Source organism: Alexandromys fortis, unplaced genomic scaffold (assembly GCF_014885135.2).
Source record: "Alexandromys fortis isolate MF-2015 unplaced genomic scaffold, M_Fortis_MF-2015_v1.1 scaffold_147, whole genome shotgun sequence".
In the NCBI taxonomy this organism is placed as follows: Eukaryota; Metazoa; Chordata; class Mammalia; order Rodentia; family Cricetidae; genus Alexandromys; species Alexandromys fortis.
In genome coordinates, this window is record NW_026068029.1 from 3267401 (window position 1) to 3291007 (window position 23607).

Here is a 23607-nt window from a genome sequence, read left to right on the forward strand (position 1 = left end):
CCCCCCCCCCCCCCCCCCCCCCCCCCCGCAAATTGTTGGAGACATAACTCAGGGTCATAGGACTTCCACAGCATGCACAAAGGTCCAGGGTTCGTAGCACAAGAGGAAGAAAATGGGATTCGCACTTCTAGAAATCCTTTCTAAGGCCTTTCTTTACCCACTAACTCTAAGTGGACAGAATTCCTTACAAGTAAGGTCCCTAATACTGCTGTTTCATAGATTTTTGTCTCATCACATGTGCCAAACTATGAGTCAACAATGAATTAATGTTCAAAGAGATTAAACAGTTAAAACATTATGTACTTTGTGGTTGTAAAAATCATGTTTTTGGGAACTATTCCTAACAAAATTCCTTGCTGGGTAGTGGTGGCCCTTAATCCCTGAGGCAGTGAGTTCAAGGCCAGCCTGGTCTGCAAGAGCTGGTTCCAGGACAGCCAGGGCTGTTTCACAGAGAAACCGTGTCTTGAAAGAAACAAAACAAACCAACAAACAACAACAAAAAGAAGCCTCCTCCACAGCACTATCAACAATTTCACATTTGTGTGAGGCCCTTCAAAATGGACCTCTGAATATCTTACTCAGAGCCTAGATGGTGAGAGAAATGCCATGGTAGAATGGTAGAGAGAGAGAAGACAAACAATCCAAGCATGAACAGAGCCATGTGCTGTGACAAATTCCAGATGGGAAAAGAGCCATGTGAGGGGCCTGGGAACCTGTACTTCCAAATGTTTCCAGATGACTCAGAAGCGGGCAATCAATCCTCACTGGCTTTCTGTGATCTAAAGGCAGAGGAGTAGGAAAACTTTCTGGAAAGGTCCACATAGTAGAGTAATCAGGTGCTGCAGGCCAGTCAGGCTCCAAGTCCCAGATTCTCAAAGTGCCTTTACCTGTTATTTACAACTCTTTAAAAATGCTTAGCTGGAGGGTCAGATTAGACCAGGGCTGCTGAGCAGGATTTGGCCCAAGGACTTTAATTTGCTGACCCTTGGGTCTAAGGTCTTTTCTAGCTCTAAAGTCTTAATCAACAAGGACATTTAGCTCTAATTTGACAATCCAAATTTTCGAAGTGGCTTCTTAGAAGTTAAGCCTCAAATAACACAAGCACTATTTCCTGCAGTTAAGTCACCAACTTCTTAATTAAATGCTAGAGAAAACTGTCAATCGTCTATCTAAGATGCCTGCTCTTTATGGAGTATTTGGAAGTAACACTGGCAACTAGTGAAAACCATGCCATGATAGAGAATATTTAGGGGGAACAGTTTCCATTTTAAAGTTTTAAATCACCAATCTTTGTTCCCACTTTAAGAAAAAAAAAACAAGCTGGGAGGACATCAAGGAAAAACTGTCTCATTAAAAAAAATAAATTAGGGAAGTAACAAACCAGCAAGGCTGGCAAAGGAAAAAAGAAGTCATGCCAATACTAGGAAAAAACCAAAATATCAGCAAAATGGGCTACCATTGCAGACCCCATAGGGACCAGAAGGCTAGGAGAATACGACAAATAATCTGACCCAGAAACACTTGACACCTTCCAAAAGAAATGGGCCAATTCCAACAGCACAGACTGCTACAATTTATTCAATATGAAAAGGGGAATAGCTTAACAACCTTACAACTAAAAAAAAACTACCTTAATTTGAATTGTGTAAACTCTAAAGACAGGGTAGATGAGGTACCTCAGCAGGTGAAGACTCGCGCCACCAAGTCTGACAACCTAAGTTCCATACCTGGGATCTACGTGGTAGAGGAGAGAAACAATTCCCACACCTTGTCTTCTGATCTCCACAGGTGCTTGCACTGTCTCACACAAACATGTAGATAAAGTACTGTAATTTTAAAAAGGACTCCAAAGAACTCCTAAATAATTCTAACAAACATTTAAAGAAAAACCCCCATTTTGCTGTAACGGAAGAAGACAGCAGAGGAGAGGAGGCCTCAATTTTATGAAGTCAGAGATATTGGAATACCAAAACCGGACAAAGATAGTTCAAAACCAGACAGCTGCAGTTCAAAAGAATCCCTTGTGAACATAGACACAAAGTCTATAGCAAGCTGGCGGACAAATCCTTTGCAAAGGATTCAACAGTTTAGAAAAATAATTTCATAAATGACCAAGTGATAGCTTCATCTTGGTATACAAGAATGTTTCAATCGTTTAAAAAAACTTATCAGGAAAAAAGAAATCTTATCCAGTATATTAATAGGCCAAAGAAAAACTTCACATTATTCTAAATTAGGACAGAAAGAGTAATAGAAAATCTAACACCTCTTCAAGATAAAGGAAAAGAGAACTGAGGCTAATTTCCTTAATTCCATAAAGGGTATCTACAAAGTCTACTTTACACAATAGCAAACAGTGAGCAGCTTCCCTCTCTAAGAGTAACAAGGCACATCTGTTCTCGCCACTGCCAGTAAGCCAGCCAAGAAGTAGAGCAAGGTCAGCAAGGCACACAGTTTAACAGCTTTCCTAAGGTAAACCAGGTAGTAAGTGGTAGGTCCAGGACTGAAGCAGAGTTCCAGGCATGCCACTCAATTTGCCAAGCTTGGCGGCAAACGTCTTTTACTCCTTAAGTTAGTGGTTCTCAACCTGTTGCAACTCCTTTGGTGGTCGAATCACCCTTACACAGGGATTGCATAGTGAATATTTACATTATGACTCATAACAGTAGCAAAATTGCAGCTATGAAGTAGCAATGAAAAAATTTTATTGTTGGGAGATACCACAACAGAAACTATATTAAAGGGTCACAGCATTAGGAAGGTTGAGAACCACTAATAACTCATAACAACTAACAGTATTTATCTTTCCCCAAAAGAAAAGGCAGGCCTTAGCAAAGGCTCCATCCCTATGCTTTTTTTAAAGTCTCATTTACTTTTGCTTTATGCATGTGGTTGTTTTGCCTTCATTTTATATCTGTGCATCATATGTTTACAGTGCTCCCGGAAACCAGATGAGGGCACTGGATCCTCTGGACCTGGAAATACAGACTGCTATAGTTGCCACATGGTTGCTGGGAACCAAACTCCAAGACTTCTGGAACAGCAGCAGGGGCTCTTAACCCACTGAGCCATCTCTCCAGCCCCCCCTGTGCTTTGTAAAAATTTAAACAATTTTAAGGATGACATGCATAGATATGCTTATGTGGATGGGAAAAAAGCTCAGAGGCCTTAACTCTAGACAAAGACCTATACCCAATTAAGGAATCCTGAGAGCAGGAGAAATAGTGTTTGGTATTGGTTATCCAATACCAAGTGATCAGCCCTGAAAATCTGTATACGAGTAACATCATACAGACCAAGCATGTCGTATTTATTTAGGAGTGTGTGTCTGTATGTAACAATAAATAAGAGGTCATGAATTTGAAAGAGCAATGGGGTAGGGGAAGTATTCATGGGAAGGCTTAGGGAGAAGAAAGAGGGAAATTGCATAATTATAGTCTCAATACAATTTAAAAACAAAAATTAAGCCAATTTTACATTTTTAGTTTGGTTTATGTGTATGTGTACATGCATGTGCACTGGCACCATGGTTTCTGTCCCAAGGCATTGTACCATGGTGCCTGAGCCACAGTGTGCATATGGCGGTCAGAAGACAGCCGGGAGGAGTTAGTTTTCCTCCAATGTGGCTTCTAGGTATCAAATCAGGTTCATGTGACTTGGCAGCAAGCACCTTTAGTCACTGAGCCATATTCCAGTCTACTGTGCTTTATTTCTCTACCTTGATTACATTCTCCCATAGGTTAAATTAAAAGGAAGATTGGAGTTTGCTCTCCAGGTGAACATAGGCTGTGAGGGTGAAGCTAGACCTCGGCTTGTCTCCCTCTCTAGACTCCTAGTTTTGTGAAGAAAATGGTCTTACAAGGAAAGAGGGGATACAATTTTTTATTGGCATTTTTGTTTCCAAACCAAAGAAGGCTCAGAATTGTATGCTAAATTACATTTTTGTAAGCTCCTCTTCACTTACCAGGCTTATGGAGCACAGGTTGATATGACTGATTTTTAAAGTGAAACAACTGCATCTGCCCACCATCTAGGGTAGGTATGTTATGGGAAGCTATTACTGGCCCCACTGTGTCCTTAGAAATGTCTGTCCCTTTAAGTGTTTTCTGTTGCAGTGGAAATGGGATGGCAGTGCAGGGAAATTAGCAGCACATTTCCATTATGTTATAACTTGGTATGTTGTAAATTTTAAGGAATAGTCATTGTGGCTAGTACTTCATAAACATTTCCATCTGGCTTGCCTTAATGTGTGTTTGCATGCAAGGAGTCTGGCTATTATTTCTGTGTTGGTGCTACATGGCTGTTAATCTAACTTCAGTTGGCCTTTTTTTCTTATTTCTTTCTGAAGTTAATGTTTCTTGGTTGGGTTGCTCTTTATGAACATCAGAAACCATGGTCTAGAGCAAGTCTGACTTAAAATTGCTAACTCATCGTTGTCCCGGTCTGCATTTTGCAGCCATACTTCTCTTCTGTGACTGAAGAGCATTAGGAGCTCTGGCAGCAGGATAGCTGCACAGGAGCAGTCCTGTGGTTGCCTCATACTGTCCCCAGAGCTTAAGAGTGCTGTTTAGACCTTTACTGTTGGGTGATGAGAACAGATGGAAAGACTCCCTACCTACTCTGTGGTCTTTACCTGCTGTCTTGCAGCTGTGCCTGAGCCTAGCAGAGCCTTGTGTTGGAGGGACTTTGTCTTTCCTTGGTTATCTCTGAGTAAACAGGAATAGGAAGGCTCAGCTCATTTCTTTGAGTTTATTCTGACCTCTTTATTAAGTTATGATCCACACTGTAACAGATACCACTAATTGAATTTCTAAAAGCTTTTAAATTTTATTTATGTGTATGTGTGCATAACTGTGTTTGGGTGCCTGCAGTGGTCAGAAGGAGGCATAGGAATCCCTTGGAGCTGGAATTATATAATCAGTAGTGAGTTGCTTGATGTGGGTGTTGGGAACTGAACCCAGGTCTTCTGGAAGAGCAAGTGTTTTTAGCCTAGAACCTGTATTTTCTTAAAGGTATTGAGTCTTTACATTGGCCCACAAGATAACTAAGAACAAGATGAAAGCCGGCATCTGTCTTCATTTGTCTCCTGTCTTTTTTACTTTAGGTCAGACTCCTGCTTGATTCTGCTAAAGCTTGGTGATCACTAAGAAGTATGTCTACCTAATGTAGTAGGTACTAAAGTATGTCTATCTCATTCCCCTTTAAGGCTGAGAAGACCCACTTATCTAAGCCCACAGTTACCCTAGATTACTAGAACAATAAGGCCTTGTAGGTCAAGCATAGCCTGTTAGAATTGCTGGGACCAGGTTTTAAAACTCCATATGCAACTTGGATATATGATTCCCTGGCTGTATGATAGTTTTCAGTATAATATCCACAGAGTTCTGTGACTACTACCATAGTCAGTCTTAGAATATTTTCATTGCTTTGGAAAGAAACCTTGTTATTCCCTAGTTGTTAGCCTAGTTCTTTCTGACTTTTTAAAAAATAATTTATTTAACTTTATTTTATGTGGGTTGGTGTCAAGGTATCAGAGGTATCAGATCCCCAGAAACTAGAGTTACAGACAGTTTTAGCTGTCATGTGGGTGCTGGGAATTGAACCGGGTCCTCTGGAAGAACAGCCAGTGCTCTTAGCCCGAGCCATCTCTCCAGACCCACTTCTGACTTCTTTATCATTGATTCTTCCCATGCTCTGGCAGCAGCTATCTTTCAGAGTTAGCATTTATGATCTCATTATAGAGATAGAGTTGTGTGTTTTCTAGTCCCTTATATTTGGCTTCTTTATGTTTTTGAGATCCATCCATGTTGAATGTAGCTTGTATCTGTACTTTGTTTCATTTGTGGCTGAGTAACAGCCCACAGGATGGATAACACACATTGCTCATCCATTTATACCTTGATGGACATTTTGGTTGCTTTTGCTTTTTGGGTGTTATGAGTCACGTTGCACCAAACATTCATATCTGCTTCTGTTTGAGGTGATTAATTGCCATGCAACTGTTGTTTGAGAGAGAGAGAGACAGCCAGAGAGCCAGACCCAGAGACAAAGACAGGAAGACTGGACTTGAAAAGACAAAACCAAACCTTCAGAGATTGACTGGCCTAGGATCCAGAACCACCTGTTTTTACCTTCACTTTAATCCGTGGAAAGTTACTTGGTTTCTGAATGTCTTGAAATCTGGACAGACCCTCTTTGAAGTTAAAAAGTTAAAAAATATAAATTGCAATTTAGACTTCCTTACTATGAAGGCTTTTAAAAGGTATGCATACATACACACTTGTTACACACACACACACACATACACACACACACACACACACACACACACACACACACACGTTGTGATTGGAGCAGCGGGCTGCGTCCCCGGCACCCGGCCACCCGCACGGCTAGCTTTATACCCGAAATAATTACACGGAAACTGTATTCTTTTAAACAATGCCTGGCCCATTAGTTCCAGCCTCTTATTGGCTAGCTCTTACATACTGAGCTAACCCATTTCTAACAATCTGTGTAGCCCACGAGGTGGCTTACCATGGAAGATCTTAATCTGCATCTGTCTGGAGTGGGAGAATCATGGCGACTCTCTGACTCAGCTTCTTTCTCCCAGCATTCTGTTCTGTTTACTCCACCTACCTAATTTTCTGTCCTATTAGGGCCAAGCAGTTTTCTTTATTACTTAACCAATGAAACAACAGATAAAAAGATGACCCTGCTCCATCTCACTCACACACACACACACACACACACACACACACACACACACACACACAGAGCGATGCATGCCTGTAGTCTCATCTACTAAGGAGGCTGAGGCAGGAGAATCGCTTGAGTCCAGGAGTTTGTGCTTAGCCTGAACAACATAGTCAGACTGTCACAAAACAAAAGCAAACAAAAAACAAGGCACTGGAGAGATGGCTCAACCCTTGCTGCTGCCTTTCCAAGGCACTCTAATTCAGCTAGTTTTCAGTGCTCATGTTGGATGGGTGGCCTGCAACTGGTGTAACTCTGGCTCCAGGGCATCTGATTCGGTCTTCTGGCCTCCTCAGCACCTGCATGTATTTTAAGCATGCATTTAGACAAAAGACTACAAATGTACATAAATAAATAAAAATTTAAACACTTCCCTTATAGTCATATTTTATTTGTGTTTTAATAAATAAAGCTTGCCTGAAAATCAGAGTGCAAAGCTAGCCACACTAGTCAGTCAGCCATACAGGCCAGGCAGTGGTGGCATACACCTTTAATCCAGCAGCTGTACTAGTTGGCCATAGAGGCTGGGCAGTAGAGGTGCATGCCTTTAATCCCAGCACTAGAGAGGAATAGAAGACAGGAGCTCAAGGTCTCAGTCTGCAGTCACACCGAGAATAGGCTTACCCAGCCTTGGTGTAGAGGTAAGAACTCTGTAGTAGCTGGCTGCTTTGCTTTTCTGATCTTCTTTGCTTTTCTGATCTTCAGGTTGAACCCCAATATCTGTCTCTGGGTTTTTATTATTCGTGCTGCATCCCCTCAAAAAAAAAAACCAAAAAAAAAAAAACCATCACACCTGCCCCTACCTCCCCCAACCCCCCAAACAGGCACTGCCCAACCAAACCAAACAAAAAGACCAGCAAATTTCTAGAGACTTTAGGGAATACTTGGGTGAGAGGAAGCCTGTGAGTGGTGCTTTATAGTTTTTTACAAAAGGAATCATGCCAGTGGTTGGTAATTCCTGAACACACAGTTCTTTTTGGATCGTCATAATTCACATAGAAGGCATTTTAGTGTACAGTTACAAGTTTGACTTAATGCCTGCAGTTGGGTGCTCATCATTGCTGCTCCTGCTACTACTACTACTGCTACCACCACCACCCCCTCAAATGGATTTTTAAGGAGACTAAGAGACTTCAAAGTGGATTGTGTTCTGGTGTTCCTTGCTTCCTCTTTTGGGATTGATTATCAAAAAAAAAAAAAAAAACCCAAAAACCAAAAAAAAAAAAAAACCCCAAAGTTAGTTTATGTCTGAAGGAAACTACATGGCTTAAGCCTAAGTTCTTTAGCTTTGAATGTGCGCTAAAGTGAGTCTGGGGTTTAGGAGAAAGAACTTTAGTGTGTTGGTAGTTTCCCTGCAGGCGGCTGCAGAATGTCTTTCCATGTAAAAGCTTCAGAGCTTTGGAAAGACCAAGATGGGGTGGCTTAGTTTGAGCTGCTGTAGGAGTGGCCTTCTGTCTCTAGCTCATCACTTTTAGCCTGTGATGATGAGACTGTTTAAACATCCCATGGAGTTTAAATAGCTTGAGCCCTACTGTGGGAGAGTAGTTTTGGTGGGGGATTAATGATGAGGTATGGAATTCCCAGGCTTTACAATTAAAAGTATGCTTGACCAGAATAGAAATTCAACACCCATTTCAGAAGCCAGATGCTGTGTGAATGTGAAAGCCAAAAACAGTGCAGAGAAAAAAATTGTTCCAATTCCTTCCTCTTATAGAGGAGATTTAAGACTGCCCATGGGATGACCAGCTGAGTTGGCTGTGGAGTCCCATGACTCTGAATGAAAGACCGCATCTGTTCATAAGACACAGCTGGAGTTTTACAACTTTAGAAATTTCTCAAGACATTCAGTGTGCCCAGGCCATAGTTTTCCTAAGAGTAGTTTTTGAATTTGAAAAATGTAAAGCCATACATCAAAGTCCCAAGTGTTAGAATTTGCCAAATTCCCTAGGGCATCCTCTAATGTCCTGGGCTTGATGAGGTGTATTTTGTTCCCTAAAAGTGAAGAAAGACCTGGACTGAAGGCACGACAAGTTTTCTGTCTTTATCAGCATCTTGGGTTTTTAGTCAGTATGTCTCCTTGGGCTCCGAAGGTCGTTCCAGCTAACCTGTTGCTTACCCTATGGCGGCACATGCAGCTGGTCTATTTTATGGTTGAGGAAGTTAGGTCTCCAAGTGAGATGTGTCCCAGCCAGGGAATTTGGGTGGAGCAGAGACTGTGTTGGGGGTTTGTAGGAAAAGGTTGGTAGGAGGGAACTATTTTAGGTACATCTTAAGTGGCCAATCGTTCCGGTAAAGTTTCACTCACCAGAAATACTTGAGTCCAGAAGTGTTTTAGATTGTACATTAAATGTTTTTTTACTTAATTTTTGAATATTTATAGGTTTGGTGATGGGATATAAGTTTAAATACATTTATGTGTTTCTATATGTTTCAGTTATAACTTATATACAGCCTGAATTTGGTATTTCATAGAATATTATAAGTGAATTTTAGAGTTTGAGATTACAGAGCTTCATCCTATATACTTAGAAGAAGAGACACCGTGAGCCGGATTGTGATTTCAGATTGGAACTGTGTGAACAGCTGCCTAGCAGGTGGAGTCCAGCAGCACAGACAGGTTTGGCCTTCAGCCATCTGGAGCGAGGGGTCAGAGGAGGAGTTTCTCAAAGAGAGTCCTGGTAGGAGAGATGACAGTTAGCCTCCCGCCCGTGTGTGTGTGTGTGTGTGAGAAAGAGAGAGAGAGAGAGAAATATGTGTGCAAGTATGTATGAACACTAGAGGTCAACCTTGTATATCATTCCTCAGGTCTTTCCATCTTACTTTTTGGGACAGACTCTCTCACTGACCTTAGGCTCAGGTTATGCTGGCTGGCTAGTGAGCCCCATGGATCTGCCTAGCTGTACCTTTAACTCCACAACACTGGGACTATAAGTGTGTTCCACCATGCCTGGCTTTAATTTTTAAACATGGGTTCTGGGAATTGAACTAAAGCCTTCATTTTTGTGTGTGTGTATCTATCTATCTATCTATCTATCTGTCTGTCTGTCTGTCTGTCTGTCTATCTATCTATCTATCTATCTATCTATCTATCTATCTATCTATCTGTCTATCTGTCTATCTGCCACATCATCATAAGTTGTTGTCAAATAAACAAAGCAGGTAGCATCCTAGAAATGGGAACATTGTGTTGTTCATTAGAAAAAGAACATATGTTTACCTTGGGAGAGGTTACTCTGTTTGGAGCCTTTTGAAAGATTCTTAGTACTAATTCAAAGGTTATGTTATACCTCAACTTTCTTGGCCATTGTAATAAATTTTCTCTGAACTTCCAAAGAGCAGTTTACTGGCCTACTTTGGATTATTATGTCTACTTTAAAGTACATTCATCTCTTAGCCTTCGGATCTTCTTAACATTTTCTCCTGATCTGTAGGCATTTATGATGCTGCTGTCCTACCTTGTTTTGTCAAATTTGGATATCCTCCGGTCTCACTCTCATTTCACCATGTATAGGGTATCTAGTAGTTCTCAAAAGTATTACTACTCTTTTTCCTGTTTCCTGAACTTGGGCACTTTTTTTTTTTTTTTTTTGTCAAGGGCCATGCATCCTTGACATTTGATAGATGACTGGAGTTTTTAACGTCCTGAAAGGGACAAGTTGGTCCTTCATAAATTGTTACTCTCACCCCCAATTTGAATATTGAGGTATGCTGATAAAGCAAACCCAGTGTTTTGGGTCAAGTTACATGTGTGTACCAGACATGCGTGAAGGTTAGGTTTTCAGTATTGCAAAGCATTTTCTGGAGCATTTCATGGAATACTAATGACTTTAATTAGTAGAGTTTAGACTTTATCTTGAAGAAAACTATCTGTCTGTCTGTCTATCATCTATCTATCTATCTAATTTATCTGAGACAGTTTCAATAGCTCTGACCAGCCTCAAACTTCCAGAGATCTATCAGCCTCTGCTTCTCTGGGATTAAAGGCATGCTCCACTATGCCTGGCTAGGCTTTATTTTTGTTGCTTGAGAATTTCAGATGCAAATAATATGTTTTTATCAAATACATACCCTGAGTATGTTCTGTAGCTTTTTGAACTTGAGTGTATTTAGTGTGAAAATGCTGGGTGGAGGGTCCATATTTCTTAGTCCTGGGCATAGAACTCAGGACTGCACATGGTAAGGGCTATACCTTCAGCTCTTTTTTTTTGCACAGGATGGTTTAGATAACTGCACATTGGAAATTCTCAGGGAGTTTTTAAAAATATTGGTTTTTGGGTCCCACACTCAGGTTTTTATTTAATTGGTCAAGCAGATGGCATGGGAATTTTTAATCATTCTCCAGGTGATTATAATGTGCACTTAGGATTCAACACCACTGATCTAGATGGTTTCTAAACTATGTAGAGATAAAATAATGATTGTGAATTTAGCTAATTGAAAATGAATTTCATTTACCTGCACAAACATCTGTTGAGCACCTAAGATCAAGATAAGTAAGCCACCACCAGAGCTCAGAGCCCTGGCTTTCAGTCTTCCATTAAACCCTGACTCTTATAAAAGGGGACTAGTCATCCCCATTCTCCCCTCCAGAGTCTTTAGGGCCTGAGTACAGCAGGGATAACAAGAGAGGCCCCAGATCAGGAAAAAAAATGGATGTGAAGTGGGCAGTAAAGCAAATAAAATGACCCCAATGTCCTACAGACCCCTTCCTGGCAAGGCTGGTCCACTCAAGACACCCACAGGATCCAGGATCCACAAAACACTCGGGGCAGGTGAGTAAGTAAATAATTAGCCTTCCACAAACACTTTCATTCAGACATGCCTGGTTTTACTAAATTAGGGTGGAGGGGTGTAATGCCCATAGTGTGGAAACAAGTAACACTTCAAATTGGATTTCTTTTTTAACCCTTTGGTTTTTATCTTTAGCCTGGCCAGAGGGGTGCTTTTAGTCCATATGATGCCTTTTGGTTAGTTGTACCAGTGAGAAAAAGGGATGGCTACCATGCTGGCCAGAAATCAAGAGCTTTGCACGACATCTGAAGCATCCCATTTCCTTGGCTCCGGTAACTGAGTTTGTAGTAGCTCGCCACACCAGGTTCCAGTTCCTGGTCCATCACATCCAGGATAATGCTGGATTTCCCCCTTTCATTTGTTTTGTTTTGTAGCATGCCAACAAGAACACAGCCTTGAGGCCATTTACCAGGAGTGATTATTTGTTTTCTACACTCTCAAAACAGAGAACATCTGTCTAGCCAAGGAGAACTGTATAATGACACAGCGATTTCCACATTTAGGGTAGCTTCTGTTGGTCTGGGTTTTCTTTTCCTTCCTGCGCTGTGTTCGGCTCAGTCACCTGCACAGTGTACTGATCCAACAGGTTATGATGCCAAGTAAACAGCACTTAAACAGGTTTCGTTCATGTGATCAAGTTTGCAAATCAAATGTTTTTCCCCCTTTTTATTTTTCTATGTGTATGGGTGTTTTGCCTGCATGTCTGTCTTAGTTAGGATTTCTATTGCTAGATAAAACACCATGACCAAAAAGCAACTTGTGGAGGAAAGGAAAGGGTTTATTCAGCTTCTGCTGCCGCATCCTAGTCCATCAGAGGAGGCCAAGATAGGAATTGTAGTAGGACAGGAACTTGGAGGCCAGAGCTGATGTAGGGGCCATGGAGGGTTGCTGCTGCTGCATACTGCCTTTCTTATGGCTTGCTCAGCCTACATTCCAATAGAACACAGGACCTCCATCCCAGGGATGGCCCCACCCACAGTGGGCTGGGCCTTCCCCACCAATTACTAATCAAGAAAATGCCTTACAGGCGAATCTTTTAAAATTTTTAATGATTTATTTGTACTTTATGTGCATTGATGCTTCGCTTGCATGTGTACCTGTGTGAGGGTGCTGGATTCCCTAGAACTGGAGTTAGAGACAGTTGTGAGCCGCCATGTGGAAGCTGAGAATTGAACCCTGGTCCTCAGGAAGAACAACTTAATTACTGAGCAGTCTCTCCAGCCCCCTCTTATGGAGGCATTTTCTCAATTAAGGTTCCCCTCCTTTCAGATAACTCAGGTTTGTGTGTCCAATTGACCTAAATTGACATTGTGCCAGCACAACGTGTCTGCACTATGGTGCATGCGGCGCTTACAGAGGCCAGAAGGGTGTTGGATCCCGACTGGAGCTGGAGTTACAGATGGTTTTGAGCCACCATGTTGGTACTGAGAGTTAAACTCAGATCCTCTAGAAGAACAGCCAGTACTTTTACACAGATGGAATCATCTCTCTAGCCCCCAGAAATACATTTTAGGGGAGATGGGTTGTCTTAAATGCTGTAGTTCTGGAGATACAGTTCAGACTTTCTGTTTTAATTTCCTAAAACCAGTTACAGAAGAGCAAAGCAAGCTGGATTATTTTCTGACAAATGGGTTTGCCAAAGGTACGGTTTTGCTAGGAAGAGAATTCAGTGATTCATTGGGCTGCCGCTTGTATTCCCAGCTGCTTTTGTTGGAATGGGTGTATGGCATGATTCTGTGTCCTGCCTTTCTGTCTGATTTGAGGCTTTGTTTTGGAGGTGACTTAAGCTCCTTCAGTTTGGCTATTAAGTCACTTGCCCTTCATTTTCCCTGTGTCTTTTGTCTCTTAAAAGGACACTTATTGGGTTTGAAGCCCACTTAGACAGTCTAGATGTCCTTATCTGGTGATATGTAATTCAATTACATCTGCAAAAGACTTTCCCTAGTAAAGGCTTGTTTCTTCTTTTTTCCCCCCATGAGGAGCCAGTCTACATTGGTTCTTCATTTACCTTTTTCAGGGAATGGCTGCTTTGCAGCTATAATTGCAGGATAAACTGAATTTTGCTCTTTCAAGTATTGCCATGTTGTTGGAGATTCTGACTTTGCCAAATGAGCCTGTTGGAGGTTAATGAATGCTGATTTGTTTTCTTTTGTTTTGTTGAGACAGGGCTTCACTCTGTAGCCAAGACTGACCTGGAACTCACACTGTAGCCAGGCCGGTATTGAACTCCTGGCAAATTCTTCTGTCTTAGCCTCCAGAGCCACCATGCATGTCCAGCCAGTTAGTTCATGGTGCCAAGCTCTACTTTGAGGGGCGAGTTGTGAGGTGGGGCAGGATGGAGAGAGGAAATACAACCCAGTAGTTTCTTCTGTTGGGATTGTTCAGTTTTTGCTGGTTACGAGTTTTTTACTGGATGTCATTTTTTAATTTCTATTTTTTTGTTTATATTAGCAACAGTTTCCTTTTGTAAACATCCAGAAAATAAGACAAAAATTCCTATTGGTAATGAAGCGCATCAATAATTGGTATGCATCCCCTTGCTAGGACTATGTGTTCCCACTAATATATTTAGCTGAAAATGGAACCTCATCCTTTTGAAATCTTTAGTTTCATTGAATGGTTATTTCCCTGTGTTTTTGGTATTTGTGGTCATTCCTTGTGTTCTTATTGGGTAGCCGGGTGTTCTTTGTAGCCTTTCCATACAGGGTGGAGAATGTTTAGATTTTCTTGTAAGTCATCAGATCATGTCACTCACTTTAGCTTTTCTTACTTTTTATTTAATTAATTTAATTATTTAAATTTGATTTTTACTTATTTAATTAATGTATTTAGTTTATTTCATTTGAATGTTTGTGATGCTGGGGATGGAGCCTAGGGCCCCAGCCATACTGGCTAGTACTCTACTACTGAACTCACATTTCAGCCTTTAGCTTTTCTTCTGGATACCTTTTTCCTAATCACCGCCCCTTGTTTCCTGTCTTCCAGCTGACGGTGAGGCCATTCTGAAAGGCCTTCAGTCCATTTTTCAGGAGCAGGGGATGACAGAGTCAGTGCACACCTGGCAGGACCATGGCTATTTAGCAACCTACACGAACAAAAACGGCAGGTAAGGTGATTTCATGGGCTTCAGATGGAAACAAAGTTGGGGCTAGGGGATGATATCCAATTTTTTTTTTTATCATTTGACAATTTTAGAGGGGGCTAAAATTTGGTGCTTTTACAACCTTTTCCTGCCCAGGCATTTCCCCCAGAGCAGAAGGCCATTGGACCTGGACCTCTGTATTTCTTTAAAGCCCTAGTGATTCTTCTATGTGACTAGGACCAAAACAAGACACCTGGCAACAGAAACAGTGTGATATTTGGCTGGCAATGATGTGGAGTTGGTTAAAACCGATTTCTGGACAACCCCCGCCACACACACTCCTCAGACTTTCTGCTCCAGTGGTTCTGGAGTTCTGGGTCAGAGTCCCCTCCTCCCCTGTTGCATTTCCAGCAAGGCCCTGGTTGCATTGTTGCTACAGCTGCTGGCTAGAGCATTGTTAAAAGAGACTATTTTTAACTAAAGACCATAGTAAAACACAGGATGGAAACAAGTCTGGCTCAGGAAGGTGAATATCCTGTGTTTTATCTCATGGAAACTACATTTAAAATTACATGTATGTGTGTTTATGTTTGTCAGTCATGAAACTAGAAAGGGTATCATGAAAAAGGAGGAAGAGATCCTAGCGGTTGGAAATGGAAGGTTACAAGAAACCCTAAGAGAGGACTGACGGGGTAGAGGGTAAGGGGGTGGGGGATGCTTCTCAAAGGTAAGCCAAGCGCAGACTCATATTTTGCCTATGTGGCCAGTCTTCATGTATGTGTTTAGCAGTTGCCTCAGGTATATTTAAAGTGATAACTTCTTCTTTTAGTGATAAAGTGATAACTTCTATATTCAGTAGAACCACTAGCCTTCCTCAGTTCTCTCTTGTGCTCTGCTTCAGTTACCTAAGAGGCTTCCAAAAACAGAGGGTCTTCAGCTCTCCTCTAACCCAGTGTCTCATGTAGGCCCATACTCAGTCTCTCTTTGTTATGTACCCTCACTCTATTTTTGCTGTGGTTCATTTTTTTGTGTGTGTGTGTGGATTAGAGCATGTTGAACACTGCTGCCTGATGGGTTCCTTCACACAAAGGTGAAAATTTTCCAGTCTTAGCCATCTCCCAAGCCTCTGTAACAAAGTTTTACCTATCTGTTTTTTATTTAAAAAGTTAAGAGCTGGGCTGTGGTGGCGCATGCCTTTAATCCCAGCACTCGGGAGGCAGAGGCAGGTGAATCCCTGTGAGTTCGAGACCAGCCTGGTCTACAAGAGCTAGTTGCAGGACAGCTAGAACTGTTACACATGGAAACCCTCTCGAAAAACCAAAAAAAAAAAAAATTTTATAAGAGCTAGTTTCAGGACAGCTAGAACTGTTACACAGGGAAACCCTGTCTCCTAAATAAACAAATAAATAAATAAATAAAATTATTTTCTGCGTTTGGATATTTTGCATACATGTACGTCTTTCTACCATTTGCATGTAATGCCTGAGGCCATATGGTTTTGAGTTGCCTTGTGGGTGCTGAGAATTGAATCCAGGTCCTTTGGAAGAGCAAACAGTGTTCTTTATATCTTTCCAGTCACAATTCCATTTGTATACAAAGCCCTTAGAATTATTCTTTCTTCAGAAGGGATCTTTTGAGTGTCAAGAATCATTCAGAAATTGCTTCTGAAAGCAAAATGAAAGAATGTGTGGGAGGATGGGGGAAATATATTTCAGGACTAAATAATACCTTCAGGTGAGTCCCTGAGGCCAATTCTAAAAAAGGAGATCAATGTAGAAAGTAAGTTGTTGTTGTTGTTACTATTTTGTTTTTTTTTTTTTTTTTTCCCCGAGACGGTTTTCTCTGTGTAACAGCCCTGGCTGTCCAGGGTGGCCTCCAACTCACAGAGCTCCACCCATCCCTGCCTCCCAAATGCTGGAATTAAAGGCTTGCGCCTGCATTACCAGGTAGAAAGTAAGTGTTTAGATTAAAATACTCATAATGCTTGCATCACACGTTCTTCCCTTTTGTATGTAAACAATTCTTTCAAAAGTTACACCATTCTTAGCCTTCCAGCTAGCACTGAACTTTGTAGATTAGTTAGGAGAGCCCACCTAGTTTGCCCTTCCCAACCTTCCCTTTCTCCTGGTTAATTAAATCTGACAGAATCTCCTGGGGACCCTTTGTAAAAATCAAGTACCAGAGGCAGTTCAAGCCAGACAAAATTCCAGCACTGGAGAAGGGTAAGTGGGCACAAACCCTAGCTAGCCAAGAAGCTCATTTTAATTAATACCTGCTGGTAGAAGGAAACAGGGTTTCTTTCAATGGGATCACACTGGGTATATTATCTATACTCCAGGACAGGCCTCATGCTCAGGAAAACAAAAAACAGAACTAAAAATCACATGCTTACAGGGGATGAGATAGCCCAGATGGTTAAGTGTTTGCCTTGTGAGGATCTGTTTCCCCCTGAGAGCCCATGTACAAAGGCAGGGTGGCATGTGCTTGTAATTTCAGTGTTTGGGAGGTGACCTAGGACTCCTGGCCACCCCCCACATACACAAGCACAAAGTCAGATTCATAGACTGAATCAATTTATAGAGTTAGGTAATATGAATCAGTCATAGACTTAGATCAATTTCAGGCCCAAGAAGTAAAATTAAAAGCTTAGTATTTGGCCCTGTTCTCTAAATCTTCTACAGGTGACCATGTCCCACTTTTCACCTCTGAATTGGAATTGAAAAGAAGGCTAGAGAATTAACTTTGACATTGAAGGAAAAAAGAACTGCCTTTTAGTCTTGATTGGGACTGCATCTTTTCTCTTTGAAGTGCCCTGATAACAGTTTCTAACAGTAAAACTACACTTTCTTTTGTAGCTTTGCCAATTTGAGGATTTATCCCCATGGATTGGTGCTGCTGGATCTTCAGAGTTACGACACTGACACACAAGGCAAACAAGAAACGGACAGGGTTGGTTTTCACTTTTCTTACCCATTTCAAAATGTGATGCACTTTATTTCCCCAGATTTAAGATTCTTAGCGTCTGCTTAGCTTCATGAATGTTGACTTTCAGGTTAGCTGAAATTTAAACTTGCCTCCGTGTAAGTAGTTTGACAGAAGAATTAATCTTCAGATGATTTGGAAACCTAGCTTTTAGCCTTCCTTTTAACTTCCTGAATGCAAAGAATGGGTTTCACTTCCTGCTGGAGGGAATATAGAACCTTCCCGTACAGTTTTGCACCTGCAGTGTTCTTTAGCATTCTGCCCCATTATTCTCTTGGGAATATTCAGAATGTGGTTAGGGCAGCATCATGAGGGAGAGTTACTGTGGGAGTGTGGAATTGGGCCAGGAAGTCCCGGTAGGCATATGGGAGCTTGTGTATGGGCCAGTATCACATTGTGCTCAGCATAAGCTTATGCCTGTGCTCTGTAATTTAGTTGTTGTGCACTTTATAGTCTCAGCTCACTGATTTCTTTTAATTGTAGCTTTTGAACAAAATAGAAGAAAAAATGAAAGAACTGAGTCAGGACAGTACTGGGCGGGTGAAGCGGTAAGTCCACCTGCTCATCCATGTCCTTTTAATATTTGTTTAATTGGCAAAATAATCAGAATGGCAGTGTTGATCTTAGTGTCTGCAGAAGATGCTGAGAAGATCAAAGTCAAATGTCTGCTACTGTCTTACACCGTGAACTGAACCATCCACTCATCCCATCGCAAACAGGACAAAATATGTAAAAACAAACAGGATGGGGGGGCGGTAGCGTTGGTGGTGGTGGTGGTAGTGGTGGTGGTGCCAATAATGAGGCAGAAAGATGATACTGAGTAATTGCAATAAGAAAGCAGAAAGCCAGGTACAGACAGCCATGGAGGGAATTTACCCAGACCACTGATGATCAGAATATAGAATACTGTTTTCTTTATCTCACAGCAGATTCAGAGTAGGAAAATCTTGTTGGCAAAGGTAGGATATTTAAGCTCCTAATGACTCAATCTGTGGAGTTTGATCAGCCCATAGGAAAGCTCCAGGGCAGATGTAGGATAACTAGGTAATTATTTAGCCTCCTGTGGTTAGGTGGGGAAGAGCAATGGGATGCGTGAGAGTACTGAAAGAACCAATCCCCATGTAAAATTTGTGCATATTTAAGATCTGAGGATACAGATTTTTTTAAATTCCACCCAAGTTCAGTTGAGTAATCCTTGACTCTGTCCACACCCACAGTACTTTCCGGACTTCATCTTTGTCTTGCTTGCAAGTTTCCTTTCCATCCATATGAATTTAACATGCCCGACTCCAGGAAAATGTATTGGCCCACACCAAAATGCACTCTGAATTTTACCACTGCTGCTTCTCGGTATATAGAGTATACTTCTGGGGCTGCGGAACTGGCTAAGTGCGTAAAAGCACTTGCTGCCAAGTTTGAATTCAATCCTCAGAACATTGGGTAGAAGGAGAAACCTGACTTGTCCACAGTTTTCTCCTGACCTTCCCAATCATGTGTACAGATACAAATGTTTAGAAAAAAATGTACTTTTTGTGTGTACAGACTCAAACACACAAATGTTAAGCAAAAGAATGTATTTCTGACCTTCAGTATTTATGAAAACTCTGGTTGGTGAAGTTTTCTAAGTGAGACTGGTCATAAGTTTTAGATTTTTATATCAAAACATAAACCTTGTTTTTGTTTGTCATTGTTTTTAACATCTTTTTTATAAAATAAGGATGGAAAGAATGTGAAGTTGGGATTACCTTGTTGTAAACACTTTGTCATTATCCCGCTCCCCATTACACGAAGAGGATAGTTACACTTTTCTGTGTGGGAACTGACACTGATAGAGAAAATTAAGAACAGATAATTTGATAATGTTATCTAAAATTCTTATTCCCTTTTCAGTAGTGGTTATTGAATAAGAAGTTTTAACTGAGAAGCCTTGGGATTTCTACAAAGACTTGTCTTGTGTTTTCCTTTTTTATCTATTTTATTTTATTTTTAAAAAACTATCTTTTCATTTTACATACCAATCCAAATTCCCACTTCTCCCTCCTCCCATCCTCCCATACCACCCTCCATCCACTCCTCAGATAGGGTGAGGCACATTGCTTTGGGGAAGGTCCAAGACCCTCCCTTCTGTATCTAGGCTGAGCAAGGTATACATCCAGAGAGAATGGGTTCCAAAAAGCCAGTACAAGCAGTAGGGATAAATCCTGGTGCCACTGCCAGTGGCCCTGCAGTCTGCCCCAGCCATGCAACTGTCACCCACATTCAGAGGGCCTAGTTTGGTCCTATGCTGCTTCCTTCCTTGTCTGGCCAGAGTTGGTGGGTTCCTGTTAGCTTAGGTAAGACCCATCATGGTCTTGACCTTCTTGCACATATTCTCACTCCTCCCACTCTTCGACTGAACTTTGGGAACTCAGCCCAGTGCGCTCCTCTGTGGCTCTCTGCATCTGCTTCTATCAGTTGCTGGATGAAGGTTCTATGGTGAGATTTAAGATAGTCATCAATCTGAATACAGGGCAAAGCCAGTTTCGGCAGCCTCTCCACTATTGCTTAGGGTCTTAGCTGGGGTCATCCTTGTGGATTCCTGGGAATTTCTCTAGAGCCAGGTTTCTTGCTAGCCTATAATGGCTCCATCAATCAAGATATCTCTTTCCTTGCTCTCTATCTCTGTCCTTCCCCCATCTCAACTATCCCATTCCCTCAAGTTCTCCTCTTCCTCCCCCTCTGCCCTCCCTTCTCCCCCACCCCCATGTTCCCAGTTTTGTCAGGAGATCTTGTCTATTTCCCCTTTCCAGGTTGATCTATATATGCTTCTCTTTGTGTTCTCCTTGTTACTCAGATTCTCTGGGGTCGTGAACTATAGGCTCCCAATCCTTTGCTTTACAGCTACTATCCACTTATGAGTGGGTACATACCATGCTCATCATTCTGGGTCTGGGTTACCTCACTCAGGATAGTTTCTTCTAGTTCCATCCATTTGCATGCAAATTTCAAGATGTCATTGTTTTTTTAACCACTGAATTGTAAGTACTCCATTGTGTAAATGTAGCTTCTTCTGTGTTAGGATGACCAAGTCTTCCTGTTGTATGATCACTGGGCTCTGGTGTTACCATGTTGCTTTTTAGTTTGTTGAATGAATTCTTGCATTAGTGCCTTGCATTGGTGCCTACCCATCTCTTCCTCGATTTGGTGCCCACAGTGTCTTTGCCTCTTGGTCTAGTCTTTACAGTTGCTGTCTGGATCTTTGGGAGCTGTTCTTGGTCTGCTCTGTATTGTCGCTGTTGGTGTCTCATGGAGCCACTGAGGTCTCTCTTGGCCCACTCTTGGTCTGCTCTCTTGATTCTTCCATCAGTTGCAGCCTGTGCTTTAGAGTTCCTTTGAGGCGGAGTGAGACCTGTAGCTTATAGGGGCAGATGGATAGGGTGAGGATGTTTGAGGATGTTGGAGCAGCCTAACTCTTGGTCCTCTCTGTGTATTTGCATCTTGTTTTTCAGAGTTCCTCTGAGGTTGTGGTGGAGTGGGGGTTATGGGACAGGAGGGTTTGGGGGCAAAGTGGGACTTGTAGCTTACAGGGTCCAATCAATGGGATTGGGTGTGTTGGAGCAGCCTACCTAGAGGAAAGTTGCCTGTTGGCTGACTACAGAAGCTGTTGCAGGTGGGGGAGGGGCCCCAGGATTTTGCCAGGTTATGGAAGGCCTAGAAAGTGGGGTGCCCCGCTAGTTGGGTGATCATTCACCTCTTGGTCTGTTCAGTTTGTCTTGTGTTTTGAAGTGAAAAGGAACGAGAAGTTTCAGTTTGAGGAAAATTCCTGTAATGTGTATAGTGTACTTGAGGCCAGGAAGACATGGGATTGTAAAGGTTGATTTTTGTGGGGCTGTTGGGGATCTCCTGGTAGCCCACTGCAGGGCATCACACTTTATGCTGCTTTGAACTCATATTAAGCTAATGGCTGCCACATCCTGATAGAGATCTTTGTTTCCTTGCCAGGCTTTAGAAATCTAGAGAAGAGATACTTTCAAGTTAACCAAAGCAATGTTAAACCAGTTGAGAGCAGACATACATAACCGGTTAGAACTGGCAGGCTGTCAACTAGGGTGGATTTTCTACCGTGAAATCCTCTCCTTTGTGTTAAGCATATATGGGAACAGTTTTTAAAAAGCCGTTTATTTATTTAGTGTTTTTATGCATGTATATGTGTAGTTCAAATTCTAATCGGTCTTAATGATAGAAATTCAGAGTCAGATACTAGGGGGCAAGGTCCTGACTCAGAATCCTTCAGACTGAATGCAATGTGCTCCTGTCTCTTTCCACCTTATATTTCTCTCTTTACCTAGCCATATCCCTTCCTGTCTCCACCTCCCTAGTGCTGGGATTAAAGGAGTGTGACCCTCAAGTACTGGGATTAAAGGTGTGTGCCATCACCATCTAGCTCTGTTTCTCTTTTAGATGGAATCAATCTTGTGTAGCCCAGGGTAGCCTTGAACTCACAGGTCCATCTGTCTCCTGAGTGCTGGGATTATGTACCCATAGCCTGGCCTGTATGGGTAACTAAGGTCAGAGGAACAACTTGGCAGAGTTAGTCTTTCCACTTTTTTTTTAAATTTTTATTTTTATTTTATGTTCATTGGTGTTTTACTTTCATGTGTGTGTCTGTATTGTATGTGTTTCTGTATGTCAGAAGCCCTGGAACTAGAGTCATGGACAGGTGTGAGCTGCCATGTGTGTGCTAGGAATTGAACCCAGGTCCTCTGGAAGAGCAGCCAGTGTTCTTAACCGCTGCACCATCTCTCCAGCCCCATCCTGCCACTTTTATATGACTTTCATGGATCAATTTCAATTTGTCAGACATGGCTGAAAGCACCTTTATTCACTGAGCAATCTTTATTATTATTAATGTGAAATATGTTTTCCTGCCCCATTCCCTCAGTTGTTTAAGTTCCAAAGAAATCACACAGGGATCTACATTAGTTATAAACTGATTGGCCCATGAGCTCAGGCTTATTATTAACTCTTATAACTTATATTAGCCTGTTACTCTTGTCTATACTAGCCACAAGGCTTGGTACCTTATTCAGCGAGGCAGTCACATCTTACTTCTGTGACTGGGTCACGACTGCAGACCAAGCTTTCCTCTTCTCAGAATTATCGTTGCCCCACCTCTGCTTCCTGCCTGGTCACTGCGCCTATACTTCCTGCCTGGCTACTGGCCAATCAGCATTTATTTAAAATATAATTGACAGGGTACAGACCATTGTCCCACAGCAGAAATAGTTTTGTAATTGAGATTGATCAAAGTCACCTATTGCCACAGGTTCCCTCTCTTGCTTTACTCATCTCAGGAAGGGGCTTCTTCCAATCCTGTTCACTACCTGTCTGGGGGCTGTCTTAGCTAGGCCATTACCTAACAAAAGAAATACCTCAGGTCTGCCTAATATTTGGAAAGATAAATTCATTCCCTGGAAAGATGAAATGGCTAAGGCAGGAGTTGTGAGAAATTACTTTGTTATCTTTGGAGCAGATTACAGGGGTGTGTGTGTGTGTGTGTGTCTGTCTGTCTGTCTGTCTGTCTGTCTGTCTGTCTAAGATAGTCTTGTTAACTTGTTATCAGGTTGTGCCTGGACTGTTTGAAGCAGGTGAAAGGAGACTGGGAAGTGAGGCAGAGGTAGTGTGTTCCAGCATTGCAGACCTGCATAGCTGTACCGAGTACTACTTCATTTTTGGGTCTCCAGTATATTCTTATTTTGTGTTTGGCTTACATTTACTAATCCCCCTTTTGGTGTTTTCTCCTGTCATTTAGTGTCCTCTGCTGGTGGTTTCTGGTATATTCACCGTATCAGAAGCACTTGATTATTTACAAAAGCATAGAATGAGAAGCTTTTCATTTTATCTTAAACTTCTTAATCCCATTGCCACTGGTAAATAATTGTGTAGTACTCAGTTTCTGAAGACCACAGAGTAACCTGCCTCATGTCAAAGGTACATTTGCAGATAGAGAGAGGTTT

The 23607-nt window shown here is 41.8% G+C and overlaps 1 protein-coding gene across 10 annotated transcripts in view; it reads left to right on the plus strand.

The window, feature by feature from the left end:
* The window catches only part of Sms (spermine synthase), a 51650-nt gene that overhangs the window by 9625 nt on the left and 18418 nt on the right, over positions 1 to 23607 (plus strand). For 2 of the 10 annotated variants that reach the window (XM_050164376.1, XM_050164378.1), the window contains 3 exons: positions 14533 to 14653; positions 17485 to 17578; positions 18095 to 18159. In XM_050164376.1, coding sequence (XP_050020333.1) covers positions 14533 to 14653; positions 17485 to 17578; positions 18095 to 18159 — 280 coding nt within the window. Of the gene's footprint in view, positions 1 to 2945; positions 4036 to 5104; positions 5173 to 8635; positions 9435 to 10721; positions 11529 to 14532; positions 14654 to 17484; positions 17579 to 18094; positions 18160 to 23607 lie in introns of those variants that run through there. The other 8 variants (XM_050164379.1, XM_050164380.1, XM_050164384.1 and 5 more) reach the window with 8 other exon arrangements.